We start from the raw sequence: 27,116 nt of genomic DNA, 5'->3' as shown, positions 1-27,116 counted from the left end.
TTTTATTTATTGTTTTTTTTTTTTTTTTTACAGATTTTACCCTCGGCGTGAGTTAGACAAAGGTAATGGGGGGTTGGGGGGGGGGGGGGGGGGGTGTTAGAAGGAGCGACTTTCTGCTGAATGGCCCCGCTTCTTCCCGGGACCAGATACCGCGCGAGACTCCGCACCCCGTTTCTCTTCCCGCGAGACAACAATGCGCCGTTTGAGAGGCGGACACAATTCGGGTTTTGTGCGTGGATCCCCTTTCTCTCCGCGCGGGCCCAGCTGCCCATACGGACGACAACATGTACGACAAGGGCCACAATGGCACCAAGTGACAGGCGCAGCGACAATAAAACCAAATCCCGAGGAGGAACGTCTCGGGGACTCGGGGATGCGCTGGAGCAGATAAAGGAGATAACACACACACACACACACACACACACACACACTCATCTCGGATTAAAATGCACGCCTCTAACATCCACAAACAGAGGCCCGACTTTTTCCGTGTCTCGTCCTGTCGTGTCGTGTTGTTTTTTTGCCTGTAAATTATGTCACGATTGACTCAGAGGACATAACAAACTGCAAAAGCTGGACCGTGGGGCGAATGTGGATTTTTCCTGCTGGTTTGGGTCGAGAGCAAAAAAAAAAAAAAAAAAACTTTCTGCTCGACACCCGACGTTTCAAACAACCTTTTAACAACAATTTAACAACCATGGGGGGTTGGAGGGATGAAGGCATGGATGGAGAGATATAGAGATGGATGGAGGGATGGAAAGTTGGATGGAGAGATGGGTGGAAAGATGGATGGAGAGATGGATGAATGGAGGGGTGGATGGTCTCCTGTAAATAATTGGCAGCGCGTGCGAGCCGCCAGGTTTACTCAGCGATAGCGGCCGCGGCTCCAGCATCTGCTCTTTATTAGAAATTAAACTAATACGCACCTTGTTATTAATAACGGCGCGCGTGGCCCTACCGGGTTGCGCCATTAGAAGGTCTCGAGAACCCGGGACCCTGAAAAGAACCTCTCCCCGCCCTCCCCCGATGAAAAAAGTGAAAAGCTGCTAAGCTGCACAAGCCCCCTTATATTAAGTGAGTGGACTTCTTTTTTTTATTGAAGGTAAATTGTATTTTCCCCTCCTCGAAAATAAAGACGTTATTAGACCAAAAAAAGAATGAAAAGGGGGGGGGGGGGGGGGGGGGGGGGGGGCGCCAATAACCTGCCGCCTTTTGCACCGCGATGTTCACTTTAAAGCCGAAAATATTTCTGGAGAGCGATGAAGATTTAAAAAAAGAAATTTCGTGAAAGTGAAATAGTTCAATAAAAAGTGAAATAGTTCAAACCTATTTCGTCAGCATGACACACGCCAAAAACGAAGCGTCGTTTCTGAAACACATTTTTATTAAAATCTTTTATAAAAACGTGGGATTCGGCCCAGCAGTGCGCGCTTTTAGCTGCTATTCACAGGTCGGTGAGGGAGGAACACTGACGTTATTATAATCATCATCATCATCATCATTATTACTATTCATTGTTGGAATATCGGGGGATGTTACGCCCTGAAATGCCAGGTCACCACCAAATATTTACAAAGAACAGAAAACCAGGGAGATGATTTTTAAAAAAAATCCCGTAAAAAACAAAATCCGCCAGTTTTCTTTTTTTTTTCTTTTTTAATTATTATTATTATTATTATTCGTGGCCATAAATATTCCGGTCCATGTAAAAGCTTGAAATAAATCTTTCTTTCTTTCTTTCTTTTTATCTATAATTATAAAGTGTTTTGCACGTGCTTAAAATACGAGGGACAAAACACACAACACACAAACATAGTTTACAAAAATAAAAAAAATTAAAATATAAAATAAGCACAAGAGCATCGACATTGTCAGGGAGGGAGGGGGGAGTTCGGACACGGACGCGGGGCCGAAGCGCGAAAGTCCTCTTTTTCGTGATTTTTTTTTTTTTTTTTTTGCTTCTTTCTTTCTTTCTTTCTTTCTCGGCTCCCCACGCCACGCCTCTCACCACGTCCACTGCTGCGTCTGCACCAGGTGGTGCGCCGCGGGGAAGTGCGCGCCGGCCGCCGCCGCCGCCGCGGCCGCCGCCGCCGCCGCCGCCGCCGCGCCGTAGTGCGCGTTGTACTGCGCGTGCTGCAGCGACTGCGCGCCGTACGCCGAGAACGGGATCCCGGCCGGAAACGTGGCCGCCGCCAGGTCCTGCGCCTTGAGCGCGTGGCACGGCTTGCCGTCCCGCACCAGCACCGGCACGGCCACGCGCCGCGGCGACGGCAGGTGCGCCACGTCCATACCTTTCTCGGCGCGCGCGCGCTTCATCTTGTACCGGTGGTTCTGGAACCAGATCTTGACCTGCGTGGGCGTGAGGCGGATGAGGCTGGCGAGGTGCTCGCGCTCCGGGGCGGAGAGGTAGCGCTGCTGCCGGAAGCGGCGCTCCAGCTCGTACGTCTGCGCCTTGGAGAAGAGGACGCGCCGCTTGCGCTTCTTGCCCGAGTCGCTGCCGGTGCTGGACGTCTCCTTGTCGTTGTCCGGCGACTCGTCGGCGGAGGGTTCGGGCGACTTGGCGGAGGAGTCGTGCGAGTTGGCGGAGAGTCCGTGGACTGGGAGGGGAAGAGGGAGCTCGTTTTTAACATTTCAGATCTAGCTGTACTATTAAGCAATTTCTTCCGGGATTTTAATAAAGTTTTCTTAACCGGGCCAAAGTTCCAAAGTGGATTTAAATAAATCCGATAAGAAGAAAAAAAAAAAAAAAAAAAACTCACGCGAGTACTGGATCCCGTCCGTGGCCGCCAGCCACCGCGTGTACGGGTTGTCGCCGGCGTCGTAGAACGGGCTCTTCAGGGCCAGAGCCGGGACGCCGTCCATCGGACCCTGAGCCGCCGCCGCCGCCGCCGGCGTGTTGGCGGCGTCCGGCCCGTCCGCGTCCTCCTCGGCGCCCGTGATAGATCCGTCCTCGTCGTTCGTGTCCGGCAGGTCCAGAATGTCCTTCACCGAGAAGCCCGTCTTCGTGTTGGTCAGCGACATGTTCTGGTCGAACAACACAAAAAAAAAACCGAAACTTTTTTCTTCTTCTTTTTCTTCTTCTTTCTTCGTTTTCGGAAATCCGCAAGTATATACACACACACACACACACACACACACACACCCGCACACGCACTCACACACACTCGCGCCCTCTCGGCCGGTCGAGACGGTTTTTCGGCGCCGCACCGCTGGCGAGGAGGATCACGGGACTCGGGCGGCGAGCACCGCGCCAGCCGCGGGTTCGGGGAGTCCGGGGTGCGCAGCCGCCGGATGCTGGAGGGAAATAAGCCATTAACCGGCCCGCGCGGCCCATATAAGGTCGGACTCGGCACATGAACCTGCGGCGGGAGGAGAGAGGAGGAAAAAAAAAAAAAAAAAAAAAACACGCGCGTTAAAATAAGCGCGGAAAGGTTGGCCACGCGTGGGCGGGTCCTGGGAGTCAAGTGGATGAAGACAGTGTTTGCAGACGCGAAATTGTGGGTTTTGGGGAGATCCGAGCCTCTACCATTGGTGCTTCAGAGCATGATGAGTGGTGTAACGTGTCAATTAATTACAAAGACGGGGAGGGCCCTTTTTTTTTTTTTTTACTCCCGATTTACATACAAAGGAGGTCCAAGTAGCTTTCTACTCCGCGCACTCGAAAGCGCCTTCCTCTCCTTCCTTCTTCTTCTTTTTTTTTAAAAACGAATTGCTCGGAGAAAAAAAAACGCTTTTGCTCCAAAAATATATATTTTTTAAAGAAACGCGTCGTTTTACGATTTTTTTCCCTCTCGGACGGAGCGGAGCTGCGCGCCGCGACACTCGGACTAATTGATGTAAACCAATATTTTCATTTCAGATTAAGAACGAGGGATCGCGCTGGAAATGAAGACGCGTCACATGGAAGTGATCCGGTTTTTTTTTTTTTTTTACCGATTTGATTGCACGTTTAACCAAAATAATACGAACGTGCGTTATTACTATTAATAATAATTTATTAATGTCATTACATATCATTAGTTTTACTTTAGCATGTTAATAATGGTCGAAGTAGCAATAAAGAGTATTAGAATATTTTCGAAATGAAACACGTTATTTTATGATCTATGATAACGATATGACGCATGGTTGTATACTTTATGATACAGATGTCATAAAAAGTCTGTAAAGTTCGTATATTTAAAAAAATGATCGGACATGAGCTTTTTTATAGCGCGTTCTCGCAGAGTTATCATTCTTCATCTTCATCTCTTTTTCGAAATTTCCTCAGCTTCCCTCTTTCCCGCTCCCTCGCCACCATTCTCCTCTCCTCTCTCCTCGACTCGAATCTTGTATGTGACGTGGGTGACAATGTGTTTTTTTTTTTTTTTTTTGGCTTGGTCCTCTGCTCATCCTGGGTGGTCGGACCCGGGCAAACACAAATACAAACCGATTGCTAAGCTGCAGACAATGGGGGGAAATGTAGACAAATGTCCGGCTCCCGTTGGAAGCCTTTGTCCGCGCGCAGTTTTTGCATTTATTTCAGGCCCCCCGAATAATGGATGATTGACGCGCGCGCACAATGCGCCCTAACTGTTCGGAATAAATCCGAGCTTGTTCCGAGTTGTCATGGCATTCAGCCGCGCTCAATGGACTATCTCTTTATTCATTTCTCCAGGCCGTCCACGATATTAAGGAAAAGTCCTTCATCTTCCCTCTCTCTCTCTCTCTCTCTCTCTCTCTCTCTCACACACACACACACACACCCTCGTGCTCGAGAGCACCGTGTCGCGCGTCTTATCTGGTCCCTTGACGGGACACCGCGGCCAGGGCTGTTGCTAGAAACTTTCACCCCGCGACGAAGACGAGCGGGACCTTTATTACCGGGGACGTTGCGTTATTATCGACCGGCGAGCGTCGTTTTTCGTGCAAGATTCTGTTTTTTTTTTTCCCACGCGCCCGTGGCGCTAATAAATGACCAGGGAGGTAAATTCTTTACCAGGCCGCTATTTGCTGAATATTAATCACGCGGTGACAGCAGCAAGGTTACAACCGGACCTGCCCACTCTTCGACAGGAACGCCTCAGATAATGATAGTAATAATAATTCTAATAAAGGTGACGACAAAAAATGAAATATCTGGCAACAGGTTCGACGGGAGGCGTGTTTGCTCGCACTTATATGTGTGTGTGTGTGTGTGTATATATATATTTTTCTGTAACATGAGGCCTGTGGTGAGGGCGTGGTGGTGTGGTTGTGTGAGGATGGGTGGATGGATGGATGGATGGATGGAGGAGGAGAAGGTAAAATGTGTTCAGTAGAAGTGGCCGCACTTCACTTGAAGAGCTTCTCTGGTGTTTACCTGCTTTACCCACGCAGCCCCCCCCCTCCCCTCATTCACCTGACTTCCATAATAATAATTAATATAACAACACTAAAAACACTAAAGTACATACGACCAGTTATCAGTTATCTATGTTAATTATTACCAACATTATATACCAACAGTACATTATAAAGTTAACGGGTGATGTGAATACAGGGGACCCCCCCCCCCCCTAATGGAGCACGGATTAACACAACCAAGGTCTTGTTATTTAATAAGGATAAGGACTAAATATAATAAAATTCCGGTTAACAAACGTGCGCAAAATCTGCGTAAATAATCGCGTCGACTTTATCCGACCTATTTAAAAAAAAAAAAAAAAAAGTGCATCAGCCCGCCAAACACGATTAACACCGGTCGCCATTATTACTCGCATTATTATTATTTGATAAAAGGAATAATCCGAGCGGCCGTTTGATAGCACGCGCCTTTAATCGCCGAGTTTCAGCGTGTTGCTGCGCCCGCGGCCGCCGGTTAATCCTCGACAGAATACGGACGCATTAAATGACATGAATCGGCGTTTTGCCGCGGGGCGCGTTATAACGCGTGCGTGATTAAAAGCTGTACATCGGGTTAAGACCCCCCCGAGGCCACCAGCTTTATTCGCCGGACGCCGGTCGGGGTGCAGCGGCGACGCTCCGCGACGTTTTTTTTTTTTTTTTATCGTCCCGCCGCGGGCGACGCTCCTCTCCGCGACTCGCCCACCGCGATGAAAGCGAAGAAAGTCGTTAATCAGGCACTCGCCGTCCGGCGTTTAAACGACTTATCGGCCGGAACGAGGCGAAGCGGGGTCCCCGGAGGGTCCCCGGCGGGTCCCCGCGTCCCGATGGCGGCGCTCTAGCGAACTCTGCCGACACGAGCTGAGAAGTGACGAGCTGACTTGCCGCAAAACTTCCCGTCAGGAACCGCTCACCGGCCGGGAAAATATTCCATAATAATAATCATTATAATTATTATAATAAACACATTAACAACTCTCTGAAGTCGTCGCTTTTATATCTGGACGGGAGGGGAGGACGTCTATTCACGTCATGTCGTAGTTGTTAATGTGTGGTCGGGCGAGCTACGTACTGTTCTGGTCGGGAATATGAATCGATCGATCGTTTTAAAAGCGACTGAACGTGAAGAAGAGAAAACGACGCGTCGTCTCGCACACGCACACGCACACGCACACGCACACGCACTGCGCGTCCTGTCGGCTGCATCCCGTTCGGTACGAGGAAAGGCGTCGCGCTCACCTGGAGGAGGAGGAGGATGAGGATGAGGACGAGGAGGAAGAGGGGGGCGCTACGGGGTCTCCCCGGACGCTTAATGAAACATCCTCCACGCGGACGCGGCGAGTGCGCGCGTCGATAAGCCCGGTCCGCGCTTTATATACCCGGAGGGCAAGTGCTCCTCTCCTGATAGCGGCCAAGTGCGTTTGCATAGGCGGCCAAGTGGCTCCGCGCCGCGGCCGCCGCGCGATGTTTGTCCCCAACCCCCCCCCCCCCCCCCCCTCCTCCTCCTCCTCCTCCTCGCGCTATGACGTGTGACGAAATATTGGCCATATGTTCGTCGGCAATAAAAATTGGTCCCGAGAACAAACACCGGCCGCCGGCCGCGCCCTCGGCCCTGTTCCGCCGCGGCTTCTCTCGCCGTTTCCACGTCGGCCGGACAGGATCTGAGGAGGAGAACTCGCTCTTCCTCTCACAGAAACCAAAAAAAGAAAAAAGAAAAAGGAGGATAAGGGAGGGGGTGGGGGGGTCGTCTAATAAATTGCCTGGTAACCACGGGGCCGCGATGCCAGGATGGCAGATGTGACATGTTACGCGGTCGAGCGCACGGTTTACTCAAGATATCCCCTGAAACGGCCCTCACAGGCAAGTGGTCTCTCACCAGGCCAGGGGCATAAATCGAATTACTTACTGGAACGAAACGTCCACAGTCTTCCAATGCGTTTCATTAAATGACATTTATTACGGATGAAGAACAAATGAGGATGGACACAAATCCCAGATAAAAATCTGTGCTTTACATGCACCTCGTTTTTAATACAGAATTCTGTCGCCCTTGAACATAGTGGGCCATAATGGACAAGGTTTTTCTGTTTTTTGGAAAATGTTTCACAAGTTGGAATTATCATTATTATTATTAGTGTTAATTCTTAAATAATATCCATTCGTTTTGTTGCCTTTGAGAATGAAATGAAACTTTGGGGGAAGCGGTGGGAACGCCGCGGGCAGAATTTGTAATGCTAGCGGGGGCAAACGAGGCCCGGGCCCGTTGTGTCGTGAAAAATGTCTGCCCCGCCATTATGGCAACTTGAATCAAGGCACGAGGATTTTTATTGTGCGTGGCTCAGAGTCCTGGCGTGATAATGGTGCCGTTGCCAAGTACTGCGGGAGCGGCCATCAATCAATGGGGAATACATTAGCGGTGGGCTCTGCGGCCCGCCACTTTGCGGATAAAAGACGGAGATTAGCCCCATGCTATCGGGGTGTTCAAGTGCATTGCTGATACGTGGCGAATACAAATAAACAAATTGGCCTCATCGTGGCGTTCGGATTCCACATTAACCTAAAGTAGTCCGGCGGAGTTCCAGCGTATTCATGCGGCTTTCCACTCATCCCCCTTGTGCGAGTCCCCTTGATGAGGACACCGAGGCGCTACGGAATGACCTTCCGGGCGCGGGCGGCGAAGATGGGGCCTGCTGGTCAAGCCATTATCAACGTCCTGGCCTGATGACTGAGACACTTCAGATGAAGCCGACCGCCGCACAAAGACCCCCCCGCCGGCGCCGAATCAATCAGTTCAAGTTTTAACGTATCGGCCACTCGAGGACGGCTGCCCCGAAGAAGCGCCCACAAACGCCAGCTCACTTTTCTCCCGTCCCAAAAGTTCAATTAACTCGCGGTGAGACCTCTCGTGACAATCGGCGATGCCTACGCCCCCCCGTCCCCCCAACCCCCACCCAAAGGACTGGGGGGGCAACACAAAAGGAGGAGGTGGCCCACAACCCCGAGGACACTTAGAGACGCATGGGAACGCTGTCTTTCCACTACGAGTGGGCTTCCGCCGCGTCTCCTTTTCAAATTTGCGCATCGTAGACCCGGCGCATGGACGCGCACCGAGGCCTCGAGGCCCACTCTAGGCCTCGGCGCCGCGCCTCTGCGACCCCGTTCACCTCGCCGAACGTCCTTCTGCTTCCTCCACGCCGCGCGGGCAGGTATCAGTGGTAACCGGCGCGCGACCTCGCCGGGGTCTCGGCCCTCTGCCCGCGGAGACGCAACGCGCGGCGAGACACGCCGTGTACTCTATTATGCCGCTTTCCCCATCTCTTTGTGCGCGACGCTTTTTCCTTCGGTTTGGTTTGCCGGTTCGGGTTACCGCGCTCTTGTTTCCGTTGCGAAGAAAGGAAAGGGAATGATTGGAGCCTCGGAACGGCGTCAGACCTTGAGATTTTAAATGGGTAAATAACCTCTTAACACAAGGCTTCACTGTCACCGGAGCAACAAAAGAATAAAGCGCCATTTTATTTTTTTTTTCCCCAGCACGTCACCTGAGAGAGACAAAAGATGCACGTTCTTTTCCATCAATGGGGCGGAGAACAAAAATGTTCCTTCAGACCTCAGCACAGAACCTTTCTGTCGTCCTGTGGAGGTTCTCGGACGGCATTAAGAGTAAAGCACTTCCACGCCTGGAGTCTGCGGTCTTCTGACCTACGCGCTCCTGTGCCTGTGCGTTTGCTGACAGCGATGAGCAAAAAACAGATCAGAATCCCAAAATACACTAGAAGAGGCGGCAGTCACACCGACTACATGGCAAGTCCATTAAAAGTCCATTAAAAACCGTAACTGACCAGTCGCATGTTTTGCAATGAATTCATTGTGATTTATTATGGAGGTTAGCGGGGGGACGAGGGGGAGATGGCACCTTGCAGACTCTGGCCATAAACAAAATAAGTTAAAGCGAAGTGATTGTCACATGTGATACACAGCAGCACAGCACACGGTGCACACAGTGAAATGTGTCCTCTGCATTTAACCCATCACCCTGAGTGAGCAGTGGGCAGCCATGACCGGCGCCCGGGGAGCAGTGTGTCTGGATGGTTCTTTGCTCAGTGCCACCTCAGTGGCACCTTGGCGGATCGGGATTCAAACCGGCCACCTTCTGATTACGGGGCCGCTTCCTTAACCGCTAGGCCACCCACTGCCCCTAAAATATGCCAGCTGAAAAAAAGACGTGTCTAGATGCGGGCACATCACAGACGCCCCACAAGAGCTTTCTCACATACTCGAGCACCACAGCAGCGGTGTGTCTCTGTTTGAAACCAATGAAATTGGCCCGGAAAGCCCCATTGCTGTCTGTCTGCAACTTTATGTGGGGATCGTCTCTCGCCAGGATTCTGCATCGGTGTCACGGGTCACCACAAGCAAACACATCAGACCTCAGTGTGTCATTAACAGATTAATGACAGCAATTAACTTATACCATAGGTTTACACCTCAGGCACGTACATAAGTAAGCTGGTAGCTGTAGTGTCTTGCTCAGGGACACAATGGTAGTAAGTGGGATTTGAACCTGGGTCTTCTGTTTCATGGGCGAGTGTGTTACCCACTAGGCTACTGGCACCTTGCAAACTCTGACCATAGACAAAATGGACATTTTTATGTACATTTCCTTGGAAATCAATGAGATCTGTCACAATGCAGTAAGCTATGCTGTCCCCAAGTTACCTTCAAGAGATAGTGAGAAAGTACCAAATACTATCCAGAAATTTAAACCGTCAACCCCCCAACCTGCCCGTCCAAACTGCCTAAAGGCATGTGTTATTTTCCCTGGGTAATCATATTTCATATTACAGGGGTCTCTGTAAAGGACACAAGCTCACTTGAAAGCCTCGCCCGAGACCTTCATGGGAGGTGGCCCTCTTCTGTCTAACAGGTTATATTTTAGTTTATTTTTAGGTTCTCTTGATGTTTGCATTTGCTCATGACATATAGTGCCTATATGAAATTTTAGTGATGGTATTAACTGCAGGTTGTAGAAATTATAATAGTATTAGTAATACTGGTAGAAGAGTGACTTCCCTAAGTCAAATGCAAGTGTAACTTGTGAAGCCGTAGTCCACAAAGCCACTGAGTTATTCAAACTTGCAAATACGGGAGCTTTCTATTCAAACAGACTGGTCATGAAAGCTATTTCGATGGGAATTGAGGAAAGTTATATTACATTTTTGTAGCCATAAAATGAAAAGCACATACATTCATCACTTGCACGGCTAGCAACCAAACCAAACATGCTGCGTCAGCATAAGAGAAAGGATACATGTACGTGCGTGTCTAAATGGAATCCAGTCGCACACTCCATTGTTCTATGATGTGGCTCCAACAAAAACAACGCAGATGCTCTTTCCTAAGAACACCCACATTAATGGTTTTCATTCAAGACCAGCGTCCCGAAACTCTGAGCATCCCAGCTGTGGTTCTCCCCACTTCAGTTACCATCTCAGTGTCCCAGTGTCCTTGGTGCTAGAACCATACATAGCTTGCAAAGGACTCTGCACAAGGGCTTGCATTAAGATCTGGTTGGTTTCAAAAGATGGGACTCCCTGGTGCTCGTCCAGCATTTGATGCGGTGAGCCTTCGGAAACCTTTCTTGTGTTTGCCATGTAAATCTCATTGGATTCCAACTACTCCATGTTGTTACTGCAAAAAAAAAAAGTGTAATGGCCCACGGCGAGATGGAGGCGCAAACACTCAACATGTTCAATGTGAAGTTTAATGTACAGAAAAACAAAGACGCGGACGCGGAACAGGATGACACGTTTCCTATATAATGAGATGCTCAGTCACTCTATGTTTCATGGACTTTGACTCATCTCTCATCGGCCGATCCCTCTTACCTGCCTTCCCTGCTCCTGATTGTGGTTCTCTGTCAGTTCTCCATGGTGTTGCAGCAACAAAGAGCTGAAACGTTCGTCCATCAAACCTCAATTTCCCTCAATTGGCTTATACGTCCCTGCCAACATTCTCTCTTTCATCTCGTCTCCGCGTCCAAGCATGACACTAAAGGCACTGTTTATGTATCAGTACCAAGCGGCACACTAAATTGATGATGCTTGTCTGACACATTTGCTGATTGTCTTCACGTCAGAATTCCACTAGTTCTAATTATGTTGTCCTATTCGGAGTCATGGCTGCAACTGTGTCCCACTTTATAATCACTGTTCATTGTGTCTCTGTGAAAACACTTTCTCTTTCAGAGCATGGAATCCTCTGTAATTCTGTGGAGTTTGCACCACCCTGTGGAATGGAATGCGTTGTGAAGAATGTAGATGATTCTGTGGTTGATGTCCTTGACCCTTCTAGCATTGCATACATTAATGGAAGCATTTGGATCACCTCACTCCTTGTGCCATCCTTGACAATATCAAAGCATGGCTTCCACACCACTTGTGTTGGCGGGGGGGAGAAGAAGGCTTGCCTTGCATCCGCATCAAGATCCCTCACAACCCCCCTGATAGAATCAAATCAAGCAAGATGTTTTGTTAAGGGAGACTTCAATGAATATTGAAGGGTGTAGCTTAATTAAGTAAATTGACACATGATGGGGTTGTTACTTAGCTTTTCGGGATGATTCAAACGTTCTGAACTGGGTCATATAACAGCAGTCTCATGCTGGTTGAGACATTGATCCACACCAATGTATCTGTAGACCTAATGAGTGATGCTAATGCTAATGCAAATGTCTGTACATATTGTTTTTCCATAAAATAATAATTTATGGAAAATATTTTCCATAACTAGTTCTATGGAACTAGTGGTAGTCTTCCGAACAATCATTTACATGATCCCTCAAAATCCATATAACTGTCCTCAAATAAAATCAATTGCATCCTGCAGATTATAACAACAAGAGCCGTCTCGTTCTAAGAATGTGCTTTATCTTTAAGCAGCAGAATTATACCTGCAAGTTGGAAGTAAAGTTCGTTGAACTGATCCAAGCCATCACATTGCTGCAGATAGCAAGTTTGCAAACCCAAAGCTATTTCCAAAAAGCCTTTTCCCTCCCGTACCTTTCAGAGGCTCAGTAAAAACACGTACGCAGTTGCTTAGAAAACGTTTCTGGGTGTATAAGCTGGTTAAAACTCCCAACAGTCCACGAAGATGTAGTTACTGCACAAATAAAATAGCTCTCTACAGTTGGACAGAAGTGTGCTCCTTTACAGTAGCAGCAAATGATTTCTTACAGATGTATTTGATCCTGTTGTCATGTCTTGGCTGAGTGTAAATAAAACATGCTTTAGGTCATGTAATTCTAATTGAATATATGTGCATAGTCATGTAAATTAAAGAAGCAAAGCATGCGTTGGATTCTTTGATCAAAACCGGTCCTTAAGTGTCCTGAATGATAATGATAAGCCTAGTTGTTCATATTTTGACCGTGTGACCTGTTCAGTTCATAATAGTATTCATACAAAAAAATAATATTTTGTTGAGAGGTACCACCATGTCTTCTATATTTTAAGTTTATTAAGTTTTTTTTTTTTTTTTTACCAGTGTCAGTCTGTGATTTATTTGATATCCCACCATTTACTGAGCCTGCTCCTCCATGTCAAGGTTGGAGGCTATTAGAGAACATTCTTAAACTTAATGATCTACCTTCTGCACTGGTGTGTTCACTCATGAAAATTAGTCATGTAGCCCATTTGAAATCATCACGCAGCGCTGCAGACGCCCAATGGCACAGGTTAAGTTGGCTTCTTATTGCTTTTCATGCCTTTACGTTTCATACAATATATATATATATATATATATATATTGCCAAAGCTATAATAAAATGATTACACATATAGGCAGGCTTGAGTCCAAGTGGGGATGCCATTTTAATTGAGCAGACAGGTTTTTTGAAATTGAAAGATAATGCTCATGATGAGGAAAGCACTCTTATAAAGTCTTTTCTTTTATCAATTCACCAATTTTCATACCCAGAATATGATTGGCAGTTTGCTTTGCTTTTGCACTGTGCTTCTGGTGCATAGGGGCAGCGGTGGCCTAATGGTTAAGGAAGCAGCCCCATAATCAGAAGGTTGCCGGTTCGAGCCTCAAGCTGCCATTGAGGTGCCACTGAGCAAAGTCCTCACACACTGATCCCCGGGCAAATGCCATGGCTGCCAACTTCTCACCAAGGGTGATGTGTCACAGTGTGCTGTGCTGGATTTCACAATGACAATCACTTCACTTTCACTAATGTGCGACTACTTGCATGTGTTTAAAGATGCAAATGCCACCGACCTTGTCTGTGTCTTTCCCAGAGACGAAATGCCAGTCTTTGGACCTTTTATCCTTTTAATGAGAATTTGATTGAGAATTAATTGATATTTTTTTCCGATCAGAAAAAAGCTAAATTGTCCAACATCAACAAACATTCACACTTACCCAACTTAGCCCGACCTAATGAAAAGCAAATAACTTTATGGGTCAGCGTAGGTTAAGAAGGAGTGTTGTTACGTAGCGAGAGTTACACGATAATAATGCACATGATAAATATTTATTACTATAGTCCTTACAATGGACTAAAAGCAAACCCATGTGTTTGTATGTGTGTTTGTGTGTGTAAATGAGAGAGAGAGAGACAGAGAGACAGTGAGAGAGAGAGAGAGAGAGAGAGAGCAAGAGAGAGGTTTAACTGAAAGGCCCGTTTTAAAAGGTGATGGGGTAAAGTGTTCATCTTGAGTTTATCAGTCGGTGGCATGCTCAAATCTTTCCCTACCATCCCTCTCTCCCGAGATGAGCCTACCCATCACCTCTGAAGGCCCAGAGAAAGGCTGTGGGTGAGGTTTGTATAGACTAGATTGTATAGACTGACTAGAAAAGCCCAGAGGTGCCGATTCAAATAATGGGCAGAAAACACAGACTAAAAGCTGTGTACATGGAGAAGGGCTGCAGTGGGATTTGAACAATAAATAGGGCAGGGCCATAGTATTCATACAAAATACTAATATTTTGTTGAAAGGTGCCACCATGTCTTCTATATAAGTTTCTTCTATTGCCAGCGTCAGTCTGTGATTCATTTGGTGTCCCATCATTTACTGAACCTGCCCCTCCATGTCAAGGTTGCAGGTTATTAGAGAACATTCTTAAAACATTACAAATGTAGTTAAAATAGAAAACAAATAACCTCTATTTTGAAAATGGTTCATAGAGACCATGTTACAGTTAACAAGAATTACATGCTGTGCAACTCGCCCAAAGGCTTAAAGACCAGTGCGTGTGCATCTGTCAGATTCAGACAGAAGGCCCTCTTCCTTGTTTACTGAGTGGTGAGAAAGCGCAGATCTGCTGCAGGTAGAATGGCTATACAATAGAAGTTGACAGGAGGTAATGAGAGGAATGGAGGGCTTACCTTGAACCCCAACTGCAGACAAGAGTTACCCATCTGCACATTGCTAAGGCCATTTAATTAACAACACATCCAAAATAAAGGGAGAAAGGGGAAGGCAATCACAATTTTAAAATCTCAATGCGTCTTCTACAGATGGGCAGCCAAATATCGAAACAATTCATCAGCAAATATAGTCTTTATGTCTTCAATTAGCCTGTTTCGTGGGAAGGTGGAAAGTTTTCTCAAAGGCAGTCAAGATGACAATTTGAAATGAGGAGGTAATGAAATTTGCTCTCTATTCTTCAGTATTGAAAGGGTGCTTTTACCAGGTGGTATCAATTGAAGAATAAAGTGCCAAGGGCAAGCAGGGAACCCTTCTCAGGCAACCTTAATTGGCCGTCTTTAAGATGGCCATAAATACAATCCCTCATTGACGGTACAAATCCAGTCCGAACCTCCAATTTACAGCAATACAAGGATTTCTTTTAATTGTAGTAAAATGATTGTATTGGTTGCATTGCTGAAGTGCTGATGACAGTCCAGGGGACCTGCTTATAGGTTTTGTATGTGATCTAATGACTCATTAAAGTTCATAAGCTCATGCGACGTAGGATTCTGCAGCACTGCACGCAATAACCACTCATGTACTCTGTGAAATTCATGTACTCTGTGAAAACTTTCAAAGCTAAACAACTCTTCATCTGTAATCAGGACAAGTTATGTTTTATGAAATATAAGACCAAAGTAGTAATAACACCAATGCCATCCTTTAAATTCTGTGCGACGCTGTCCACTGGGGACCTGGCGACCTCTCTGTCGCCATCTAGTGGCTGCAGCCCCGGTCAACCGGCCTTGGAGCTCAGGAGAGCCACAGAAATCACAGCAAGCTCTTCTGTCCTCTCAGATAATTATTTCTTTTATCCCGAGGACACAAACAGCTATATTTCCCAATGGATAAACCCTCCCTATCCCTAATGGGGCCATTATTTAAATAAATGGGGGTAACAGCATTGGGGCTGGTGACCCACCTCCCCCCGCCTGAGCGACGGGCCTCTCCATTTCGGCACACCTGCCGAGACAAGGTAACGTTTATAACTGACACCTTCACAGGCAGGGAGATGGGGAAAAACAAAATGGCTGGTGAGGTCAGGGCTGGAGGGGCACATTGGGTTTGTTACACCCTAAACATATCCATTTGCTAAAGCGTTGCTCTTGTGGTTGCCAGGCTACCAACTAATAAAGGTGACGAAGCATGGTATCAGGAGAACAGAAGTAAGATGTTGACTTTGAGATAAGTACCTCTTGAAATTAAACAGAGCCATCACATCACATTCAAAATAACATTTCCAGAGGTGAACTTTAAATACCCCGTCGCTTCTGGGTAGGGGGGTCTGCAACTCTCGAAATCACTGAATTTGCATAGCAGTTAGGTTAGTTAGGAGCAATTAATTATTAATGTTTTAATTGCTGCATTTGGAGAGGATAACATTGTATTTTGCGGCCTGTGTTTTTTTTCCCCCCGAGACACTTTCGGCGCGGTTCTATTGCCGGAACACTCGGATGTCTCCTTATTACAGTAAACAAAAAGATAATTATGCAGTTCTCCTGTCCAAACATTGGTATAATGTGACCTGGGCAGTCATTGCTGAACTGAGCACAGGGGAGGGTGAGGCTCTCAGAGGCTAATGTGATCTACCTCCTGCACTGATGTGTTCGCTCCGATGGTTAACCCTCACAGTTCTGTCTTTTTCTACATGTGGCCAAAGGTCGTGAAAATTTGTCACGCAGCCCGTTTGAAATCGAATCAATAAGAGTCACGCAGCGCAGCAGATGCCCAATGGCTCAGGTTAAAGTATGGATTTGACGGAGCTGCAAGTGGAGCTCTTTGGCTGGCTTCTCATTGCTTTTCATGCCTTTACGTTTCATACAAAAAAATATACTTATTTTTTGCCACTGCTATAATAAAATGATTTCGCATGTAGACAGACATGACCCCAAGTGGTGATGATATTTTAACTGACAGGACGCATTTCTTGAAATTGATCATGTTCATGCTTATGAAGAGGAAGCACTCTTATAAAGTCTATTCTTTCATCAAATTCACCTATTTTCTTTTTTTTTTTTATGCATTCATAACCAAAAAGATATGATTGGCAGTTTGCTTTGCTTTTGCACTGTGTTTCTGGTGCATAATGCGAGACCACTTGCATGTGTTTAAACATGCAAACGCCAACCAACCTTGTGTGTGCCTTTCTCAGAGACGAAATGCCAGTCTATGGACCTTTTATCTTTTTAATGTGTCCATTTTTTTGTAATTGAGAATTTTTTCCAATCAGACAGAAGCAAGATTGTCCAACATTAACAAAATGTCACGCTTTCCCAACTTAGCCCAACTTAGTGAGTAGCAAATGTCATTTCGATTTTAAAAAATATGAATAATAGAGAAGATGTTCCTTCGGTTAGTTATAATAACTTTAGGGGTCAGGTTAGGTCAAAGAGGAGTATTATTACTAAGAGAGTGTTACACTATAATTATGCACATAATAAATATTTATTACTAAGGTCTTTACAATGGAGTAAAAGCAAACCCATGTGTTTGTATGTGTGTGTGTGTGTGTGTGTGTGTGTGTGTAGATGAGAGCGAGAAAGAGCGACTGATAGGAACTTGCCTGAGAGGCCAGTTTTAAAAGGTGATGGGGTAAAGTGTTCATCTTGAGTTCATCAGTCGGTGGCATGCTCAAATCTTTCCCACCATCCCTCTCTCCCGAGATGAGCCTACCCATCACCTCTGAAGGCCCAGAGAAAGGCTGTGGGTGATGTCACTAGATTGTATACATTGACTAGAAAGGCTCAGAGGTGCCGATGCAATTAAGGGCCAGAAAACACACAGAGTAAAAGCTGTGTACATAAAGAAGGGCTGCAGTGGGATTTGAACAATAAACAGGGCAGGGCCTCATTCAGGTCCCTGCTCCTTAAGCGCTGTCCCCGGCCTCTTATCCAAGGGCCAAGGACCCAGGATGGGAGATGGAGAGCTTGCTGGGGGAGGGGGTGGGATTTTTGATGACCAGGCAAGAGGACACTGGGTGTTGCTAGGATGTGACAGAGTGGCTTAAGAGTGGCGAGCCCTCATTGTTCGCCACAATCAAGGTGTTGGGTAATTACAGGCAACCGCATCTCAAGGGCTGCTAGTTAGAGTAACAATGTTGGCCCAATCTGACAGCTAAAACCTACGAAGGGGAAGATTAAGCACAGCAATGGCAAGTCCATTCAGGCTGAGAACAAATCAGCAAATTTATTACGGGTCCCTTTAATGTTCGTGTGCAGCCTTATCCATATTAGGTGAATGCATGCACATGCGCCGCTGCACAGAGCGAGCTATTTCCAGAATAAACGCACTTTCGCAGAATTCTGACGGCTGACATGTGAACCATGGACTAATGTGCTGAGGTTGGTTCAGTGTCGTTACAATCTGCGGGCTTCTCACTGCATCTCTAGATCGGCTCTCTTTCAAAGTCTGAAATCAGCGTGATGCTTCTTGCACCACACTTTTGAACCAACAACAATTGCATGCGCCTCCTGTATGTTGCTTTCAGGATCCCAGTGTGATTAGACATAGCCCCGATGTCAGTCTAATCACACTAGCGGCCCGCTGCAAAGCATTCGAATGCAAGCAGGTCAATCCAACTCCGCTGGCTGTGCTACCAAACCGTGCGCGGTTAACCTTCGGCAAGCCACAATTTCCACCATCTTCGGGGCCACTCAAAAGTCCCCTTCACGTCAGGTGGGGTCACATGCCCCGAAGGTTCCGTCAAACCTTGCTTCAGAGAGCCCGGCGCCGGCACACAATGATACAGCGCTCATCTGAAGCCCAGGTGTCGTGCTAAAAGTGGCTCTCCTCTTGTTTCTTCATCGAATGCCGTCTCATTAGCATTTTCTCATTAGCCCTGACACCTTTATCATTTAAATTGCAGCATTATCGCAGCATCCCTCCACGTATTCAGGTTGCCCTCGACAACAAAGTGGAGGGAAGAGGCATGGTGAAGATGGGCTACAACGCTAGATTCTATAGACATCACGTGGACATCTACCTCAACGTACAAAAGCACTACAGGACTCTTGCATTACTCCTCTGACTGACATTGTCTGCTTCAGCTTGTAGGTCCCAGAAATGCAATTTAAAGTGTCTAAATGCCCAGCCAAAAATGAGTTCATGGCAACAGCTCGTAAGGACCACGTTCAAAGACCTTCTGCGGTTTATGTAATTTCCTTTTAAGCATAGCGTGTTGATATTGGTGTGTTCTTTACATATTACTTGATGGAACCGGGTGGGGTCATCAAATGCACTACAGTTTAATCCCTTAGAAACTATGGTAAATTTGCTCTGTAATGCTTTTCATCTAAATTTTTATTCATCATATTAAACAAGGCAAATGGAAACCGGAAAAGGAAACATCGCCACGATCTGACTCTTGATGAAATTAAGAATCGCACAATTAAAAAATAATACTGGACCTGTTGTTTACGCCTACGTGAACACAAACGGTGCATTTAAAAAAAAAAACGCGGGCTATATTTTATATATTGCTCATTTATTAACCGGCAATAATCACTTCAGAACGAATAGCACATTATTAAGCCTTCTAGTGGCTCTTACGGCGTTTTATCAGAAGTTTGTATCAGCGTGCAATCCATCTCCAGCCATTCTTCACGCTGAATATGTTTTATATGAGGTCCCATTTATCATCGCCTGTCAGCTCTCAAACGCGGCATTATTCGGTGTAGAGTTATAAATTGGAATCATTAAGCAGTTTTTCATTTAATCTGATGCAATAACGTCCCCCCCCCCCCTCCTCTTTATTGGGCTTGTGAAAGAAAATAGTAAATACAATTGTCTGTCAAGATGGGGATAGATAAGGGTCTCTCTCTCTCTCTCTCTCTCTCCTGAAAAGGAGGGCCGACGCGCCGCGGATCGGTGTCACGAGATTCCTCCGCGAATTCCTCAAAGTGGGGTCGAGCGGAAGAAAAGTAGAACCCTTTGAACCCTTCCGCGAGCCCCCCACAGCCCCCGTCCTCTTCCATCTTCTGAGTTACATAAATCACCGGCGTCCTTTCAAATCTCGCAGCCGGATTCCGCGCGCAATTTTACCCCAAAAAAAAAAAAAAAACGTGACACCGGTGAACTCAATTAGACGTTTCCATTTCCTTCCTTCCTTCATCCTCCTCCTCCTCCTCCTCCGAGACTCGCTATTCACGGCGGAGAGCTCGCCTGTAAGTTGCGCCGGAGGTGAAAGGGCGAGGGCTCGTTCTCGGTCAGCCCGGCTCGGTGCGAGCTGTACCGAGTCACCTGTTCCCGAGACGCCCCGCGGTTGGGGGGACCGCTTCACCCCTGTGACCGTCGGGCGCTACTTTCAGACCGGAGCTGCGCGCAAAAAACGCGGGCGCCGGTTGGCAAGGAGCGGCAAGAACGAACAGATAAAAACGCGGAAGAAAAGTGTAAGTAATCCAGAATGGGGATTACTGTTTATTAAAACCAATAATTAAATACCGTGTTCTGGGTTAGACGCCAACAAAATTGTACTTTTAGGGTCTTATTTCTTCAAGAGAGAAACGGCTACCGCCAGTTCCTTCTGGTTTTATCTGCTTATTAAAACCACTAGGATGCCTTTTGGAAGCAGTGCTCATCGTGTCGCTCCCTCTTTCACTTGACATGGTGGAATAAAAATGAGTAAATGAAATTTACCGTTATAGCTATTTGCGTTTTTTTTTTTTTATGTAATATAGTCATCGGTCAGTCGCATGCGTGTCCTTGTGCTTCTGCTTAAATGAATGCTTGGATTTTCTTACCTTGTCAGGCTTCGTGCTGGGCCAATTTTTCTGTTGCAGGACATGGGCAGAGACTGCCACCCTCTGGTACTTCATACCCATCCTCTTTATTCAGGCCTGGAGCATGCAAGAATAGCCCTTTAAGCTCATTTAATACGGCCAATACAAAACAACAGCAGCAATAACAATAATAATATCAATAATCATCACCACATCATTGTTTTTCTTGCTCTTGTGGTAGTTCGGGCACAATAATGGAGCATAATCAGTAGATTCCAGGGGGGGCAGGGCCAATATTTTATACTGTACATTTGCTATACATTTTCCATAAAAACTATATATATATAGTTTTTTTATAGTTTTTATATATATATGCGTTCCCTATATTATCGCTACAAATTGCAGTGTTGTACAGCCTACGAGTTGCAACACTAGAAAAAAAAAGAAGAAAACATTGCTGGCTTTGTAACTGTTGTGTAACTGTCACAGACGGACATGTTTTCCATGACCTTCAGGCATGAATACATTTGTTTGGTGCTTCTTCTGGTCCAATGCTGCTGACTTGTTTCCATGTCAGCCTTTCAGCATTGAATGGTTAACTTTACCCAGGAGCTCTCTACACTAGGCGCACCTCAGATACCATGGCCTTTGTAAACGCTCATTGAGAGAGAGAGAGCATCCCATTTAGTTGCCATCCACCAAGCGGCTTGAAAGTGAAGAACTCAATTACACGTATGGAGTACGGTGTGAAGGTCAGTCAAAGATCAGCAGCTGCATTGAACATCTCTATCAATGTGCTTATCACGAAACAGCCCTCAGACGTCTGGCATGTCCACGCTTTAGCCAACACTGACATCTACTGGCAAGTGGGACAAGTGACGATGGCTGGAAATTAGTGTGACCTTCCGAAATGAGCTCCAGCAGTGCTATTTTCAGCTCAAAGCTGTTCTCACAAATCAGATCTGAAGTGCACAGGTCTTAGAGAATGGATGATGTTGTGCCTTTTAAATGTTTGAGCTTGGATATCTGCTCTTTAGTTTGGACAAATAGCCACCATCTTAAAACAGACACTGTTTTAACTACTAATTTTACAAACCACTTACACATGAAGAGCATTTTTGTTAAAGGCTGATGTAATGGTTGTTGAGTTCATTTTTATGTCAAGACTAAAAACTGAACTACACAGTAAAAAATTAAGTACTGTAAATAAAATATGTTTCATGTCATGTCACACAGGGTTATCAAGTAGAAGTAGAAGAATTTGAGCATTTCATTCAATAAATGAATTCATTTTAATCTATTATGTGAATATAATATGTAGAGTCTAAATAATATATGAGTCTACATATACGTACAGTAGAGGCAAAATATTTGGACACACCTTCTCATTCAATGTGTTTTCTTTATTTTCATGACCATTTACGTTGGTAGATTCTCACTGAAGGCATCTAAACTATGAATGAACACATGTGGAGTTATGTACTTAACAAAAAGTGGAGACCTGGCCTCCACAGTCACAAGACCAGAACTCAATCGAGATGGTTTGGGGTGAGCTGGACCGCAGAGTGAAGTTAAAGGGGCCAACAAGTGCTAAACACCTCTGGGAACTCCTTCAAGACTGTTGGAAAACCATGTCAGGTGACTCTTGAAGCTCATCAAGAGAATGGCAAGAGTGTGCAAAGCAGTAATCAGAGCAAATGGCGGCTATTTTGAAGAAACTAGAATATAAAACATGTTTGCAGTTATTTCACCTTTTTTTGTTAAGTACATAACTCCACATGAGTCCATTCAACTTTTGGCCTGTACTGTATATACATACAATACATCTTCATTGTATTGTGTGGGTGCATGCTTATATTGAGGTACCATGACGCTCCAGAAGGTGGCAGATTTGTTCAAGTTTATTGGACAACTCAGCTTTGTGCTTTAAGGTGAAGATACCAGGTGACCTGGACTCCTGGTCAGTTGTTAAAAGAAGATTATAATCAATTTATCTAATGATGTGACCTCATTTATCGCCATTCAAAATTCCACTGTGGATTGAGTATTGCACAATCAATGAATACTCATTATTTAGATTCTTATGTCCATATGATTATTTTAGATATCATATCATACTCATTTTCTGTTTTTAAACCATGTGTGAAATTAGACAAATTGGTGAAAATAAAGAGTTACTGGAATAAAGGGTCATTGCCTTGACTCAGACTAATGCCTAAGGCAGCTGTCAGGTTCATGTACCAAAAATGCACATTCTGCTAGAAGCCCATTTTTCCACCCATGGTGTGGTTATATTGTTGCCCTTTGTTCTAACAACAAAAAGGTTTTGTGATGCCTTTTTGGAAAATGTAACGCAGCGACTGGTCTCCAGAATATGGACATGAGCAGTAGAGGTTTTTTTTTAATTGCCTACACTGAATTCCAAAAGCCAGAATAAGGAATTCACATGATAGCAATGAGGAGCTATAAATATTGCTCTCATGGTAATACACAAATTGAATTATATAGCACTACAGATGCAGCCTCTGAATTGCATTTACATGCATACATGCTCTGCAAATATTATATGAATGTTTTATTAGTGTTAACATTTTCTTTACTTGCACAGACTAGAAATAATAATTCACCTTGTTCACACGCTGCTGAATTTTGCTTAGTCATATTGCATTATCCACATTTCACATATAAATAGCAATGCCGATATCATGCACGTGTTTATTCCGTATGAATCGCAACGTGAAGACAGGCCTGGCCAATGTTTTTATTGTTTTTTTTTAATCATCAGCTTAAGTTTTCCACCATCAGGCTTGAACAAGCCAGCCCACTGCATGCTACCTGTGAGGCGGCGGCTGAGCCTTTCTCAGACGCCAGGTGACCTTTTTGTGAAAGACGAATCGTCACTCACCCGTGTCCTGCGCCTCGTTTAAGAGCTGATTCTGCAGTCATGTCATCACTTCGCACCGCCTTATCGACAGCATCTCAACTATCTGGATTCTATCCGAGAACTTGATATGTCCTAGAGGGAGGTGTGGGGCCGAGGGGGATGTGTGGTAAGTGGAGGGTGAGACAGGTTGTGGGTTTCGTCGCAGCGGGGCCCAGTTCAAAGGCCTCAAGTCCGTGCCACCCATCCCTCCGTAGATGCACCAGGGCCTGTAAAAGCCGGGAACTGCTGGGACTTTTTAATAGTGCTTCTGCACCCGGAGACCTTTAAAAAGACAGGCACAGATGAAAGCCAAATGAATTCAGTCACTGCTGCATTCCAACAACTGCCTTTCTTTATTACCACATCCTCTAATGAAAGAAATAAATGACGTGACCGACAAATGGTGCAGCCTTTTGTTTTGTTCCCTGAGCGTGCAAAAAACAGTTAAAGTGAACTGATCTGATGTTGTTCCCTCCTGGGCCTGCTTGTGCATGCTGAGACTGCAGTTCAGAAAATAAAGGGCCATGATTGAATGAATCCTCCCCCAGATGCAGAGACAGTGACAAATCCAGTTCTAGCTTCAACTGAAACATTTTAGCTCCAGAATGCTAATAATGTCATGCCTGGTTTGGTTCTAGGGGCCCCTTAAGATGCTGTGTATCGCTTCAAACCTGTTCAGCCGGTTCTTAACAATGTCCCAATGTTTTACAGCCTAATATGTTTTGAATCTGAATCTAAATGATCATGTTTTGGGTTAGGGTTAATATAGGGGCAATATTATTGCATTCTCAATATTTTTTGAGTTAGAAATCAAAAGTATTAAGGGTTAAAACTCTTAATACACATATTTTTGGTATTGTGACATTATTGTTTGGTTTTGACGATACCCATGCAAGGTCGTTGCGCATTTCCACACTGCTCAAAAAAAAAATAAAGGGATCACAAAAATCTGAATGAAGTAAATATTTTGAGCAGACACACGAGCATTTGTGGTTTGCTGGAGGTTATTTTGTTCCTCCTTGCACAAAGGTGGAGGTAGCGGTCCTGCTGCTGGGTTGTTGGGCCTCCTACGTCCTCCTCCACGTCTCCTGATGTACTGGCCTGTCTCCTGGTAGCGCCTCCATGGCTCTGGACACTACGCTGACGGACACAGCAAACCTTCTTGCCACAGCTCGCATTGATGTGACATCCTGGATGAGCTGCACTACCTGAACCACTTGTGCGGGTTGTAGACTCCGTCTCATGTTACCACTAGTGTGAAATCACCGCCAGCATTTGAAAGTGATCAAAACATCAGCCAGAAAGCATAGGAACTGAGAAGTGGTCTGTGTCACCACCTGCAGAACCACGCCTTTATTGGGGACGTCTTGCTAATTGCCTATTATGGCCACATGTTGTCGATTCCATTTGCACAGCAGCATGTGGACAGTTTGATTGACTTTGAGTTACATTGTGATGTTTGAGTGTTCCCTTTACTCTTAAAGCAGTGTATATTTACCTGTCACCTGACCTTGTAGTGAAGGGTTCCACACGTTCCTGTAGGGCTGTGAAGAACAAGAAACAATTGCAATGTTACCTTTGTTAAACCATCAAATTCATTCAAATAGTTTTTTGGGGGGCTGACATAAAATGGACTAAAATGGATTTCCTTTTCATCCTCATGTCATGAGAATTCAAGAGCTTACAGTTTGACCCAAATAGGAATCTGGGTGGTCTGGAGATTCCAAACAATCTCTGCTGCAAAGCCACAATATAGATGTTGTCTTTGAATCACTGTGAAAATGTTCAGGGAGGATTGGACCTTTAACATCTGAGGAATCCAGGGGTTGATTGAGGTTAAAATGTTGACACCACAGTGATATTGATTTTAGCCCATACACCCTAAATGTGTTGAGATTAATTACAATTACATTTTGTATTTAATTAAGTTTTTGGGAGCCGTGACTTCATTTATGTACAGAAAGCGGCAGTTAGTTGATGCTTATGACTATTTTACCTGCAAGAGGCATCTTTCATTTGTGAATATTAATAAACAGTTGGAATACAATTACAAAATACAAATTCTGGGGGAGGTGTGAAGCTGTACTTTTGCCAGATTAAGGTGTTTTGAAATCCCATCATTATCACAAGTGCCTTAATTATGGAAAGTGTACCCCTACTTCAGGGCTGGTTGGTGTTTGGGGAGACCACAATCTTGTTTTTTTCAGAGGTGGTTGAGATTAATGTGCTCTGTCTGGTATAATTTTTACTTTTAATTTTTAACGCATGGTAGACCACTGCTGAATGAGGGTCAACTATCTCAAAGTATGAAATAATAAATGTGGACACCACATTATTCTCCACATTATGTGTTGGCTATAGATGTAACCATTACGGCACAATTCAGACGTATTGAAAATAGGACTTTAATTCCCTGGGTGGAGAACAGATCAGGTGAGGCCCTTCCCCCATCCTCACATCCTGTGAGTAGTGAATTTAGGCCTGAATGGAAACACTTTATATTGCAGCATATTAGTCATATCTGGGCTTTGGTTAGCAGTGGGAGTAAAAGATTCAAGGGTTGAGGTGAGCTACACTTCTGGATTCACGAAAATAATAATATAATATCGCTTCAAAATGCATATGGTTGATATGCATCTATGGTATTTGGGGTCGAGATTACAAACAGTTGGGGCACATTTGAAATGGTATAGAAATTGATTTCAATGAATGAAGCATGATAGATAAAACAATATTCAAAAATATTGACATTTTTGTGTGGGTTGCTCGGGGAGCTGTTTTGTTGTCTACTGTCAATTTTATATGATTACCAGATCCTGGAGATCCCTGAAAGGACATTTTTGAAGATTTTTGCTTTTTTCATGTCTTGTTTGCTCTGGTCTGGTTTGCTTCAGCACAGCAACATGTGTGACGTCTTTTACCACAGAATTCACTTGATTTACCCATTTTCCAGCACCATGGAAACAAATTCACTTACTTCTTTTCATTGTTACAAAGTCTGTGATTTCTTTTTTTTTTTCTAGTTTCACTCTGACCACCCAAAGAAGATTAAACTCAGGCCAGCAAGTCCAGACTGGCCTTCTTCCAAGTCAACGCCGATTCAGTAGAGACCTGCTAAACTCCAGCAGCAGCGCTCAGGTTTACTCAGTCCAAACGTGGCCATTTGTCATTGCGACTGTGGAAATCCCCCCACAGACAAGCCCCGCCTCCCAAACATAGAGGTACTGGGGAAAATCACATGACTTATATTTAATCTGTGCACTTTTTTTTTTTTTTTACTTAAACTCTTTTACTTAAACTTTACTTGCTTTTAGCTAAAAAATATTCAAATTGAAAATCACATCTGAAAACACAAATACATATGAGATTATGTACATGCATATGAATTTTCATGAATACATAAAAAATACTTGTTTCTTGCTTTACTTTATAGATTTATAGATATGCATGCATAGATAAAGATAATTTATAGACTAATTTATTGATTTTGTTGCCAGCTGAAGAGACAAGAGTGAAGTTTGAGGAATCAACGTGTGTCTGCAAACACACGCACACAAACCCACACACACACACGCTCTATCATTATGCAGAAATGCGGCTAAACTTATGCAGCTTTCAACAAATTGTTGGAATGACAGA

General features: G+C 45.1%; 1 protein-coding gene across 3 annotated transcripts in view; it reads right to left on the bottom strand.

Annotated features, from left to right (window-relative positions):
• Nucleotides 1–1,366: 1,366 nt before the first annotated feature.
• nkx2.2a (NK2 homeobox 2a) overlaps nucleotides 1,367–27,116 on the bottom strand; it is a 41,128-nt gene continuing 15,378 nt past the window's right edge. For 2 of the 3 annotated variants that reach the window (XM_028997644.1, XM_028997633.1), the window contains exons 2-6: nucleotides 24,976–25,021; nucleotides 23,460–23,759; nucleotides 20,576–20,671; nucleotides 2,760–3,024; nucleotides 1,367–2,597 (exon numbers count right to left, since the gene is read on the bottom strand). In XM_028997644.1, coding sequence (XP_028853477.1) covers nucleotides 2,005–2,597; nucleotides 2,760–3,024; nucleotides 20,576–20,656 — 939 coding nt within the window. In that variant the 5' untranslated portion in view covers nucleotides 20,657–20,671; nucleotides 23,460–23,759; nucleotides 24,976–25,021 and the 3' untranslated portion in view covers nucleotides 1,367–2,004. Of the gene's footprint in view, nucleotides 2,598–2,759; nucleotides 3,025–6,603; nucleotides 6,814–20,575; nucleotides 20,672–23,459; nucleotides 23,760–24,975; nucleotides 25,022–27,116 lie in introns of those variants that run through there. The other variant, XM_028997652.1, reaches the window with a different exon arrangement.

This window comes from Denticeps clupeoides, chromosome 1 (assembly GCF_900700375.1).
Source record: "Denticeps clupeoides chromosome 1, fDenClu1.1, whole genome shotgun sequence".
NCBI lineage: Eukaryota > Metazoa > Chordata > Actinopteri > Clupeiformes > Denticipitidae > Denticeps > Denticeps clupeoides.
The sequence above is the reverse complement of the archived record's forward strand: the minus strand, read 5'-3'. Positions and strand labels throughout refer to the sequence as shown.